The 13,894-nt window shown below is 42.5% G+C and overlaps 1 protein-coding gene and 1 pseudogene across 1 annotated transcript; one reads left to right on the forward strand and one right to left on the reverse strand.

Annotated features, from left to right (window-relative positions):
- Positions 1–4,083: 4,083 nt before the first annotated feature.
- LOC139477853 (heparanase-like) lies at positions 4,084–12,249 on the reverse strand. The gene is made up of 10 exons (XM_071260288.1): positions 12,043–12,249; positions 11,496–11,623; positions 10,476–10,649; positions 9,551–9,725; positions 8,702–8,752; positions 7,381–7,581; positions 6,788–6,908; positions 6,124–6,236; positions 4,902–5,045; positions 4,084–4,327 (listed from the first exon to the last, which is right to left on the reverse strand). Exons 1-10 carry the CDS (start codon positions 12,225–12,227, stop codon positions 4,165–4,167), a joined length of 1,455 nt encoding a protein of 484 aa, XP_071116389.1. The 5' UTR covers positions 12,228–12,249; the 3' UTR covers positions 4,084–4,164.
- A 374-nt stretch (positions 12,250–12,623) lies between these two features.
- The window catches only part of LOC139477786 (uncharacterized), a 31,034-nt pseudogene continuing 29,763 nt past the window's right edge, over positions 12,624–13,894 (forward strand).

Consider the following 13,894-nt stretch of genomic DNA (forward strand, 5'->3'; position numbering starts at 1 on the left):
TATTCCGTGTTCTCGTCGTCCTTGAGGCCATCAGAGAGATACATACCTGTTCTCATTCCTCATCGTCCTTGAGGCCATCAGAAAGATACATACATGTTCTCATCCCTCATCGTCCTTGAGGCCATCAGAGAGATACATACATGTTCTCATCCCTCATCGTCCTTGAGGCCATCAGAGAGATACATACCTGTTCTCATCCTTCATCGTCCTTGAGGCCATCAGAGAGATACATACCTGTTCTCATCCCTCATCGTCTTTGAGGCCATCAGAGAAATACATACCTGTTCTCATCCCTCATCGTCCTTGAGGCCATCAGAGAGATACATACCTGTTCTCATCCCTCATCGTCCTTGAGGCCATCAGAGAGATACATACCTGTTCTCATCCCAAGTCCCTGAGGCCATCAGAGAGACATACCTGTTCTCATCCCTCATCGTCCTTGAGGCCATCAGAGAGATACATACCTGTTCTCATCCCTCATCGTCCTTGAGGCCATCAGAGAGAGACATACCTGTTCTCATCCCTCATCGTCCTTGAGGCCATCAGAGAGATACATACCTGTTCTCATCCCTCATCGTCCTTGAGGCCATCAGAGAGAGACATACCTGTTCTCATCCTTCATCGTCCTTGAGGCCATCAGAGAGATACATACCTGTTCTCATCCCTCATCGTCCTTGAGGCCATCAGAGAGATACATACCTGTTCTCATCCTTCATCGTCCTTGAGGCCATCAGAGAAATACATACCTGTTCTCATCCCTCATCGTCCTTGAGGCCATCAGAGAAATACATACCTGTTCTCATCCCTCATCGTCCTTGAGGCCATCAGAGAGATACATACCTGTTCTCACCCCTCATCGTCCTTGAGGCCATCAGAGAGATACATACCTGTTCTCATCCCTCATCGTCCTTGAGGCCATCAGAGAGATACATACCTGTTCTCATCCCTCATCGTCCTTGAGGCCATCAGAGAGAGACATACCTGTTCTCATCCTTCATCGTCCTTGAGGCCATCAGAGAGAGACATACCTGTTCTCATCCCTCATCGTCCTTGAGGCCATCAGAGAAATACATACCTGTTCTCATCCCTCATCGTCCTTGAGGCCATCAGAGAGATACATACCTGTTCTCACCCCTCATCGTCCTTGAGGCCATCAGAGAAATACATACCTGTTCTCATCCCTCATCGTTCTTGAGGCCATCAGAGAGATACATACCTGTTCTCATCCCTCATCGTCCTTGAGGCCATCAGAGAGATACATACCTGTTCTCATCCCAAGTCCCTGAGGCCATCAGAGAGACATACCTGTTCTCATCCCTCATCGTCCTTGAGGCCATCAGAGAGATACATACCTGTTCTCATCCCTCATCGTCCTTGAGGCCATCAGAGAGATACATACCTGTTCTCATCCCTCATCGTCCTTGAGGCCATCAGAGAGATACATATCTTTTCTCATCCCTCATCGTCCTTGAGGCCATCAGAGAGATACATACCTGTTCTCATCCCTCATCGTCCTTGAGGCCATCAGAGAGATACATACCTGTTCTCATCCCTCATCGTCCTTGAGGCCATCAGAGAGATACATACCTGTTCTCATCCCTCATCGTCCTTGAGGCCATCAGAGAGATACATACCTGTTCTCATCCCTCATCGTCCTTGAGGCCATCAGAGAGATACATACCTGTTCTCATCCCTCATCGTCCTTGAGGCCATCAGAGAGATACATACCTGTTCTCATCCCTCATCGTCCTTGAGGCCATCAGAGAGATACATACCTGTTCTCATCCCAAGGCCCTGAGGTCGTCATGGAGACCATACAGGTATCGGTAGTGCTTTAGATCATCGCCCTAAAAAGGTCAATATCATAGATATTTCCAATAGATGCATGCAATATCGGATAAATAATTGTTAAAGTGATGATTGACTTTTTACAGTCATTATTGACGGGTTACATCAATAGGATAGGTGTTAATCTGTTATTTTATTGTATGCAGTTTACGTAGATATTTTAAGGAGGTCTGATATAATATACGTGTGATGTCTTGCATGCAATTCCCTGGTATGTTCGGCATGGTACCCATCTTATGTTATATTGTTTGCAATCCAAACTGAATGTATCGCGTTGGGATTTCGGGTTCGAATTGGTCTCTAGAAACCCTTGCTTCTTCTGCAAGGCGACCGTGGATCTGATTGTTTTATGTCAGTGCACCATTCCAGCGTAGCAGAGAAACATTTAGGTCTGTCTTTTGTCAACTGGAAGTTGTGATTTCCACTTATGGTAACACATACCACTGACACTGCTGTATGTAAGACGGCGATCGTGATCATACTACGATAGGTGGCTTTGTCCTTAGTCCTTAGTCTATCTTCATTGCATGATGGGCTGCTTTGACGAAGTACTCGTACGTTGCAAATGATTTTTCAACATAATCCCCTTTGAGGGACACACACACGTGAGTGCCAGGGACTGACTGGTGGAGGGTTTGCTGCAGGCGGTGTGAACACTCCATCGCACAAATGACGTCAACATCCTGTGCATAATGCTTACTATAAAATAAAAAAATCATGTTTGGGAAGAGGCGGAAGTCTGATGCTGCCAACTCTGGAGATATACGGACGATGCTCTATTAACTTCAACGACGTTAAGCCTTGATATTCTTATGCAGTTGCCAGAGCAGATTAACTGCTGATGGTCTGACATTCTGGAGGCTAGTCCACTGGCAGGATTCCATTGCAATCCCAGTAAACCGAAGCTATCACCTTGCCAGAGGATGGAACAGACTTCGGAGGAGAAGACGTTAGGTATTTCAACAGCTTTGACTGTTTACTCTCTGATAGTGGGTTCAAGACTTATCCATGGCTGCAAATCGCTGGAGAGTTTAGGACCAGGAAGCCTCGTGCAGATAAACCTTTCTCATGATCAGTCCATTCTCCATAGAGTTCTCAAGTCTCCTTTGATATGTATTTGTTTGCCACTCCTGTGTGTTTGGAGCTCATGCACTAAATTTACAATATGTTCTCAGATACATTCATGCATGAATGTCAGAATCAGTCTTTCATTAATCATTTTGTAAAACGTTTAGTAAAACGACTGTCCTTGAGGTAAATATAACTCCTGTCATTTGACACGACATTGGCACCCGTGTTTGTAAGCAATATTACACAAGATAACCTCTGTCCGGATTTGGGTCAAAACATGCCCCCAGTGTTTTATCATTTTCGTTTGAGTTGATAAACTGAGACTATCTGAAACCTGGTGAAATATGTGTGTCTCACAATAAAATTTGTGTTGCAACCACAATTATACTATGTCTGGTTACTGGAATTATGAAGAGTGTCAATTGTAATGTAACAAGCGTGTGACATCAATGTAGGACGTCATGATATCCGTACAGGCTAGCATTATGCTTATCATACAATTTTGTTCAGGTTTGGGAAGAGGCGGAAGTCATCCCAAGCTACCAACTCTGGAGAATACGGGAGATGCTCTATTAACTTCAACGACGTTAAATCTTGATATTCTTACGCAGTTGCCTGAACAGATAAGCTGCTGATAGTGGGTTCAAGACTTATCCATGGCTGCAAATCGCTGGAGAGTTTCGTATCAGTGAGCCTCGTGCAGATAAACCTTTGTCGTTATCAGTTCATTCTTCAGAGAGTTCTCAAGTCTCCCATGATATGTATCTATGGTAAACTACTGTTATTGCGAACGAAAAGGGACCACTAATTTCAGCTCGTTATAATCGCAGTTCGTTTTATAAGCATATATACAGTCAACATATAAACAGTAGTTGGCGGGGACCACAAAATAAGTTCGTAAAATCGGTCAGTTCCGTATAAGCGTGTTCGCCATAAACGTAGTTTACTGCATATGTCTCTACTATATTTGGTATGTGACGTGTTGTGAGAAGTCGATCATCCATAATAATATCATATATATTTTATGAACACTTTCCAAAGTGATGGTAGGTGAACGTCATCCTGCTTTTCGACCATCCTCGAGGCCCTCCCCTTCTCCCTTGATCTCCGAATAAGCAACATCCTTGGTCGGAACATTTCAACACAATGAACAATCTGTCGGAAGTCATTTGTCAAAGACATATAAATATCGGATGGAATCAGGACAATGTATTGTGACGTTAAGCAACCCTTCACATTGATTGTCTAGTTGCTAGGTTTACAAACACGGGCGTCAGCGTAAAGTACAAAGAATCCGTATGTGAGCGAGGGGAGGGTGATGGTGTTTGCGCTGACACCACCAGGAACTAGAAAGGGTATCTCGTTTTCAACCAGATGGATAGGCTGGTGGCCGTTGAGGATCACAGTTCTGCAACAGACAATAGGTATGTCTCAGTAGCCTTTCAGTACATGTTCTCGGGGATAGAGAGATTTTGTGTCATTACTCGATATTGGTTCTCTTTAGTAATGCCATTCCACGTGTAACCCAAGGTCTGTATATTTCTAAGAAATTACTTAATGGGCTATGTTTAGGTGGGCTGGTTGGTTTGTTGTTTAACGCCGCACTCAGCAATATTCCAGCTATATGACGGCGGTCTGTAAAAAATCGAGCCTGGACCAGACAATCCAGTGATAAATAGGGAGGTACGTTAAGGATCTTTTTCACCCACTGGGAATGGCGAACCCTAGATGCACGAACATACTAAAATATTAGTATGAATTTATCGGAGCCTTTTCCCCTTCCAGTTGTATGTTTGTACGTCTAGCATAAATAAAGAACAAATCAATAGTTACAAGCGAAAACTGCCGAAACCAGGAACAAAGCTGCTTTTTACTGTGTGTTTGTCTTTATCTTCATCCCCTCAGAAAATTAGCTGCTCTTGAACATTAAACGAATACGGATGCCAACAGATAAAACAAATTATTTGGCGAGGATGTCATACCTCGACTGAACATCACCTCCTTCCGGTGACAACAGGAAGTAGTCCATGTATCCGCCTTTGTATTCTGGGAAAGTCAAGTTCACTGCAACAGTGTCCAGGTTCATGGCAAACACAGTCAGACTCCCACGTGGATAGTAATATGGACTGAAATGTAACACAACATTTTATTATTGTTCTATTATTGCTTGTCTTTCTCCAACGTGGATGGTAATATGGACTGAAAGGTAAAACAACATTTTATTATTGTTCTATTATTGCTTGTCTTTCTCCGACGTGGAAAGTAATATGGACTGAAAGGTAAACAACATTTTATTATTATTTCTATTATTGCTTGTCTTTCTCCCACGTGGATAGTAATATGGACTGAAAGGTAAAACATCATTTTATTATTGTTCTATTACTGCTTGTCTTTCTCCCACGTGGATAGTAATATGGACTGAAAGGTAAAATAACATTTTATTATTGTTCTATTATTGCTTATCTTTCTCCCACGTGGATAGTAATATGGACTGAAAGGTAAAACAACATTTTATTATTGTTCTATTATTGTTTATCTTTGCGAGGAAAGTTCCATTAATCATTTGCCCATCTGTATATATTAGAGAAACTGTAGGACATATTACTGTCATGGCATATGCAATCTTATACCCAAACGAGTGAGTCCATGTTCTTTTACGCAGAATTCAGTAATATTACAACTATTTGTTTGCAGACTGTATACAATCCAGTCTTGACCAGATAAATAGGTTGTTGATATTTTCAGCAGCGACTCAAGCCGTAGAACAAAATAATGCAAGTCTCCGAACACCATCTGATGTAATTATGTCGCCTCTTCTGACAAGAATAATATATTACTTGGGAAAACGCCTAACCTGCCAACGGGGTTGACACAAATGAAATGAAAGAACGGATAGTCATGTACACTTCATAGACAATCTTGGTAACTCGGAAAGTGTTTCTCTCTTGTTCTCTCTCGTTCTGCTGATTTTCAGTCGTTGCTCAAACAAACATAAGATGAACATGTAGAGTTATTTTCTCCTGTCGTTGCGCCTTATCACTGCTTCTAACATCCAATAGTACAATCATTGGTAATGTAACCAGATGATATTCATTAATTTAAATACTGGCAATTTTTTTGGATTTCAAACAAGAACCTTCCCAAATGATGTTCGGTTTTCCTGTGCAGAACACTTGTGATAACAAAATGATTCATCATAATTACTTTATGGACCTCATGCAGTGGCAGTACGCTCTTACGGTGGGCGGGCCCACGACTCGAGGCTTGAACACGGCGTTGCCCACAAGTTTCTTGAAGAGAAAGGTTAACCAGTAGTCCTACCAAAACAGAAATTAGGTGTTATACAATGATAATTTTTTGCTTGTTGACTAATCGAGTTTGCCCCTGACAATCCGGTGATTAGCATCAAGAGCATCGAACCACGCAACTGAGATGCGATAAGATGCTGTGTGTTGTGATTAACACAGCTTTGAAATGTATTTCATGTCAGGTGAATTCATGTCGAAGTCAAACACACCAGTGAGTACGTGAGTAAGATGTTTACGCAGCTTTAAGCAATAATCCAGAAATGTCACGGCAGTGGACACCAGAAATGGGATTGACACAAACGTCCCCACGTAGGGAGTCGAACCAGAGCTTTCGGCGTGACGAGAGAACGCTTTAACCATTAGGCTATCCCACCAATCCCGACTAGCATGAGCACGGGCATATTGGATGTTCGCACAACTCTGGCACAGCGAACTGCACTGCATTTAGACAACTCCAAATGTGTGTGTTTGTGTGTGTTTGTGTGTGTGTGTGAATAACCCAAAGATCCTACCTCTAGAAAAAGCCCGTCGTAATTGAAGCACATGTAATGTATACACACCGGTAGGGGGTCGTATGTGAATGACTCCAACAGGCGATTGGCTGATCCAAGTCCATACAAGTCCTGCCTGAACACATTCTGAATGCCTGATTGGGCGGCCATGCCGAGCTTGTCCATCCATCTATAGGTGAACATTAACACATAGATCTCAAACACCTTTATGATATGCGCTGGAGACTCATGGAGTGGAATCGTCTTCAGCAAGAAGGTACAGATATTCTGTACGTGAAGCATGGCTAGATATCACAGCAGATGAAAATGCATATCCTTCTATACATTTAGATAATGATGGACAGGGTCAAACAGTACCAAACTCTTGTTGGTTGATTGGTTGGTTGGCTGGTTGGTTTGTTGGTTGGTTGGTAGGGTTGTTGTTTAACGCCTTACTCAGCAATATTCCAGCTTTATGACGGCGGTCTGTAAATAATCGAGTCTGGACAATCCAGTGATCAACCAAGTCAGCGAGTCTGACCACCCGATCCCGTTAGTCGCCTTTTACGGCAAGCATGGGTTGCTGAAGACCTATTCTACCCCGGGTCTTCACGGGTCACCCAACTGTGAAGCTGTTCGTGACTATTGTCTGAAATACCCACAAAAATCCCCCTAGAAAGGTGTCCGTCATGTTCAGCACTCCGCCATTGTAAAAGGAACCTGTTTCGCCCAGGAGAAGAGATTTGTTGGACGCCAACGCTCCTGTAGCCTTGTGTGCAGACGCAAATGAAGCATTCAGTGTATCCATGAAGGTTGGGTCTGTAAACATCTCTTTGGTTGCATTGTCCCCATTTCCAAAATACCTTGAGATAATAAAATGTCAGTGTGCTTGTATCACTGAAAGTATAAAACTCAAACAAGCAGAAGGAAGAAAGGTGTGTACTTTACTTACTGTGAATAAATCACTCGTTTGTACTACCGTAAGGGGGAGTATATATTACATTCATCGAGTTTAAACTACAATCATGATTTAGTAGTGGGTGAGTGAGTGAGTTGGGCTAAACGCCGCTTTTAACATTATTCCAGTTGTATCACGGCGTGTCAGCTTAATGTGGGAGGAAAGCCCGAAGTGATGCAGGTCTCAGACTTTTACAACTTCGGTGAAACCCACGAGCACGGGTATGGTGCAGACAAACCTAGAAACATAATCGGGGCGAACCGGGATTCGAACACACGATCATAGGTTTCTGGCGTGCCCAAGGGACGCAACTCTGCACAGCGAATCGCGGCGCCTTAGACGACTGGGCCACCCGTGCCCCCATGATTTAGTAAGTTGTTACACAATGACCATGACATTTAATAACAGACGACACCCTTGTTTTCTTTCAGTACAATACACCTCATCGTTTAAAAATATATTCGCATAAAGTAGGTATTTTCATACGAAGGAGTCGTTTATACAGACACATTCAAGTGAGATGTGTCACTTCCACGAGTATGTTTCCTTTTAAAGAGTCGTTTATACAGACAAATACAAGGAACACGTGTCACGTACACGAGTATGTTTCCTTTTAAGGAGTCGTTTATACAGACATATACAAGGAACATGTGTCACGTACACGATAATGTTTCCTTTTAAGGAGTCGTTTATACAGAAAAATACAAGGAACATGTGTCACGTACAAGTGTATTTTTTCCTTTTAAGGAGTCGTTTATACAGACAAAAACAAGGAACATGTGTCACGTACACGAGTATGTTTCCTTTTAAGGAGTCGTTTATTCAGACAAATACAAGGAACATGTGTCACGTACACGAGTATGTTTCCTTTTAAGGAGTCGTTTATACAGACAAATACAAGGAACATGTGTCACGTACACGATAATGTTTCCTTTTAAGGAGTCAATTGTACATATACAAGAAACATGTGCTATAGACTTGTGTATGTATGCATTCATTAGTGGCGAATAACCTTTCATACTCACTGGTGGAACGTTACCCCATCCAGCGCACTGGCTCCGCCTGCAGCTAAAAACCTTAAATGCGAAAAAAAACCCAGATGTGAGATATTTACAGAAATACCAAGAAGCTTATGTATAAGGAGCATTCGTTTCCATATTTCAAGGGGCGGTCGGGTAGCCTAGTGGTTAAAGCGTTCGCTCGTCGAGCCGAAAACCCGGGTTCGACTCCCGACATGGGTACAATGTGTGAAGCCCGTTTCTGGTGTCCCCCGCCGTGATATGGCTGGAATATTGCTAAAAGTGGCGTAAAACAACACTCACTAACTCACTCCATTTTTCAATGAGAAAGTTGACGACAGATACAATTGTCATTGTTATTTGTAAGATCCATATTCCTTCAAGGAACCAATACTGCTATTATAAATAGATATGGATTATGATTGTTAATTATAGAAATACTAAAACATATACACTCAACATAGTTAGATTTTAGTTTTCCTATTCCTTTAAAAATGATTATAATCTTTTTCACCAAACAGGATAGAAAAATTTTCAATACACAAAACGGTCATGTGGTGTTGCATATTTCGAATAAGATGTGGTCGGATGAAATATTACTCTTCCATCAGGCCAGTTCTTGTTCGATCTCCTTAATGCCTATCACCATGCAGGGTAACAACAAGTACTATCTTCTTACCGTCAATTTCGTGTGCCGCGATCAGTGGACCGAAACAGCCGTCCCCCGCTCTCCTTCGAATAGACGTTATCATTGCATGGGGCAGTAGTGTATGCTTGCTTTTTAAATGCACCATGTTAAATTGAGGTCCATCCACACAAAGATATTTTACACTGAATCTTTGAAAACAAACTCACTCTTCCACATATGAGATGGTATCGTTTGATAAAATGTCCGCAACATCTGGCCCTAGAATTCGAGTGTTGTTGAAGTGTGGCCGATCTCTGAGCACCTTCTCTAGTGTTCCAAAATCCTTTCGAAGTTGCTGGGCCGTCACTGACTGGTTAAACTTTTTGGGGAACATCCGAGGCTCTAGGAAAGTGACCAATATAAGATACCACAGATCCAATATCAAACTCATTTGAATAAAAACTTACACATTACCCACATCAAAGTCGCAGAAAAGCCACGAAACATGAATATCACTGTTAAATTTCAAATAGACTGCAAGAAATAAATAGAAATATGAAAAATATTTAGAGAGCAGGATTTTGAGATCCTATTTCATAGTCCTGAATGAACTAGTGAGTGGGGTTGGTTTCATGCGTCCGGCAGCACTATTCCTGTCATATCATGGCAGGTGACACCATAAACGGGTTTCAAACCACGTTAATCACAGTCAATCCCCTAACCATTTTTTGGCATGCAGAGGGTCCACACATGAATGTTGTTTACATGACATTCTCCGGTAAGATTTACAGCATGGGTTGTGCTTCTCTTCGTCCTGAACCTTACCGGGAGGCACGGGTGGCCCAATCGTCTAAGGCGCCACGATTCGCTGTGCAGAGTTGCGTCCCTTGGGCACGCCAGAAACCTATGATTGTGGGTTCGAATCCAGGTTCGCCCTGATTATGTTTCTGGGTTTGTCAGCACCGTACCCGTGCTCGTGGGTTTCACTGAACTGGTAAACGTCTGAGACCTGCATCACTTCAGGTTTTCCTCCCATATTAAGCTAACACGCTGTGATATAACTTGAATAATGTTTAAAACGGCGTTATACCCAACTCACTCACTCACTCACTCACTCACACCTGAGCCTTACCACTCTCATGCCCCACCTACCGTTGCCAAGTTCTAGGCCATACAATTGATATCCTTTCTTGGATGTGTAATTTAGGAATAGCTCAGCGTTGGTAGGGTCCCACTGCCCATCTCGTCTTTCAAGGACATTCAGGCCAATTATCAGATCCCATCCAACAAGGGATGTGAAAGCGTTGATTTCATCCCAAACAGAAGCTGGAAAAACATATACATACGTTCATAAGAGAACAATTGGCTCGCTGACTTGGATGATGCATGTCATCGGATCTCAAAAGCGTAGATCGTTTCCTCGTGATGTCAATCACTGGATTGTCTGGTCCAGACTCCATCATATCACACATTGTTTTCTCGATAAACCTTGAAGAGAGATGTAACTATATGAATGGCTATCACGTTTGGAACAAAGAATGAAGTTTTTGACTAAGATTGTCATGTGGATCCGCGGTGAAAAAAAACAAAACATTTGGACATAAATGACATTCGGTCTTTTCTGAGATTAAAAACAAAATAAGCGAACCATTTGCAATTTTGAGAATCATCATGATATTTAATACATTTATCTCCAACACTTTCTATGAATTTAAAGAAATTCATTTCTTGCTTTTGTTTCTGGATGATAGTACATTTGCTGGACCCAGCAATAACTTTGTACGGATTTTTATGGAGCTTGGAATTCAGTACAAAAATAGGAAATAATCTTTCTTGATGCGTTAGAGGTGTTCTTCCAGTTTGGTTGCGGGTTGATGGGTTAAGGTAAGAATAATATAAGTCCCCAACAACCACTACTTGTAAGAGGTGACAAATAGATCATGTTTCAGCCTGACTGACTTGGTTGATTGCATGTCATCGTATCGCATTTGCAAAGGTCGATGTTCATGATGTTACTCACTGGATTGCCTTTTCCACACTCCATTATTTACAGACTGACGTCATTTAGCTGGAATACTGTTGAGTGCAAACAAATAAACAAACAATTGAAATATTTTGTTTCGAAAAATGTTAACCTGATCTCAAAGATAAATAAGAAGGAGAAATATATACCTGAAAGATCCCCCTGGTTGTTTTCTGTGACGCTATTCGGGTCAAAGGAAATGCCATCTTCGGCAGTCCCGCCGATTCTAAGGATGTTCGGTTGGAAGCCCCCAGCGAGATTAAGCAATTTGGGTGATCTAATTGAAAATAGCATGGATTAAGAAACGATTCGATTAGAGGTGAAAATGATATGTGAGAAAGTCATTCAAACTTTAGTTGAAATGTCATTAATATACCTTGAATTGCACAACCAATTGGCACAGAATCAGCTTAAGTGAGTGGGTGAGTGAGTGAGTGAGTGAGTGAGTGAATGAGTGTAACGCCACTGTTATCGCTGATAACGAGTATAACAGTTTCTCAGGTTAATATTTCGAGAAACTCCAGTTTGATGCAGGGAGTAAGCACCCACCCATGACAGAATGAGCTCAGGTGTTTTTGTGACCTCCATTGGGCCATGTCAATGCTAATAAAAACATCGAACACACAATTCTGCAAGGCGAAAGTGGACCACTGAGGACGCATATTCAGCTAACTTGAGAAAAAAAAGAAAACTCACGACAAGTTCAGACCGCTCTTTTCCAAACCAGTTTGAATAATGCCGGAGTCGAGGGTGACGCCAGCAAAGTTGTCCTGAACTCTGTTGAGGACAACGTTGGTGTCGATGTAGATATTGACGTTTAATCCCCGAGAATCAGGGAATAAAGCCACGCTCAAAAATAGCAGACGGCCTAGCAAAGCCATGTACAAAGTCGTCCACAACCAGTTCTTTACTGTCTCAAACAGATAACAGTCATACTGACCTAAGCATTTCATTTGAGACTATCATCTTATCTACAGCCTTGGTTTCCATATGCACAGTGGAACATTCCATAATACATTTTGATAGTGCAGGTTCAACTGGCCAGCTAAGTAATTAGACAAAACACATTACAAGGTTTACAGACCGTCTTAATTTAGCTGGAATAATGCTGATTGCGGCTTTAAACAACAAACAAACAAACAAACAAACAAACAAACAGAGTTTGATCTTGAGGAAATAATCATTTTTCAGCAACAGATGATCGAATCATTGCATTGTAACGCATTACAAAACTCACATGCACAGCATAGACATATCTTCTCTGTGAGGAGCCCCGTTCTCTTACAGTCACAGATAAGTTGGGTTTGTCCACACAACCCTACAGTTGGTCTGTTCCGAGGCAATGTATCAGTGACTTCGTTGACTGTAAGTAAATCTAAAGTAGCTAGCAATTCTAATTAATTTGAGAGAACGGCATATGTATAAATGTATTTGGTTACAATGCTGAATGTTGTTTATTTCACGAAAATGAAGCCCTGACCATACCGAAACTAGAATTAAGTTGATTAAATTGCTTATGAGACGCGCAGGTTCAAATGTGTATTAATTATCACTTTTCAAATCGGGATATTTATGTATATAATTCTACAGAACAACCTATAGCTATGTCTTGTCCGGAGTACAAACCCGGAAGGATTAATACCCAACTTAAAACATGGAGGACATTTATCTAGGTCAGGTGGTAGACGAGAGCCGAGAATCGATGTGAACGGACGGACAAGGCATGACTCAACATAACGGCGGAGAATACTTCCTTCATTACTATGCGTGATTATTGTGGTGATTAATTACCCCTCGTGCATTCTGAGATTTGGATAAAGATATTTCCTATAGATTTATAGACCCTGGTCAGTCTCTCACCTACACCCTGAACACTGCCCCCACTACACCCTGGTCACTCGCTCACCTACACCCTGAACACTGCCTCCTCTAAAACCCTCGTCAGTCTCTCACCTACACCCTGAACACTGCCCCCACTACACCCTGGTCACTCGCTCACCTACACCCTGAACACTTCCTTCACTACACCCTGGTCACTCGCTCACCTACACCCTGAACACTGCCTCCACTACACCCTGGTCACTCGCTCACCTGCCCCCTGAACACTGCCTCCACTACACCCTGGTCACTCGCTCACCTACACCCTGAACACTGCCTCCACTACACCCTGGTCACTCTCTCACCTACACCCTGAACACTGCCTCCACTACACCCTGGTCACTCTCTCATCTACACCCTGAACACTGCCTCCACTACACCCTGGACGTTTTCAACAATACACCTTAAACACTGCCTCCACTACACCCTGGACGTTCTCTCTAATACACCCTGAACACTGCCTCAACTACACCCTGGACGTTCTCACCAATACACCCTGATCACTGCCTCCACTACACCCTGGACGTTCTCTCCAATTTACCCTGGACGTTATCTCCACTACACCTTGAACACTGCCTCCACTACACCCTGGACGTTTTCAACAATACACCTTGAACACTGCCTCCACTACACCCTTGACGTTCTCTCTAATACACCCTGAACACTGCCT

Source organism: Haliotis cracherodii, unplaced genomic scaffold (genome assembly GCF_022045235.1).
Source record: "Haliotis cracherodii isolate W230 unplaced genomic scaffold, xgHalCrac1.p SCAF_36, whole genome shotgun sequence".
In the NCBI taxonomy this organism is placed as follows: domain Eukaryota; kingdom Metazoa; phylum Mollusca; class Gastropoda; order Lepetellida; family Haliotidae; genus Haliotis; species Haliotis cracherodii.

Excerpts from the sequence above, each read along its gene's own strand:
- LOC139477853 (XM_071260288.1), bottom strand. The coding sequence starts at position 12,227 with ATGGCTTTGCTAGGCCGTCTGCTATTTTTGAGCGTGGCTTTATTCCCT. Across the intron at positions 11,624-12,042 it reads AAGAGCGGTCTGAACTTGTC|ATCACCCAAATTGCTTAATC; the intron begins GTGAGTTTTCTT and ends ATTTTCAATTAG. Across the intron at positions 4,328-4,901 it reads GGAGGTGATGTTCAGTCGAG|AACTGTGATCCTCAACGGCC; the intron begins GTATGACATCCT and ends TGTCTGTTGCAG.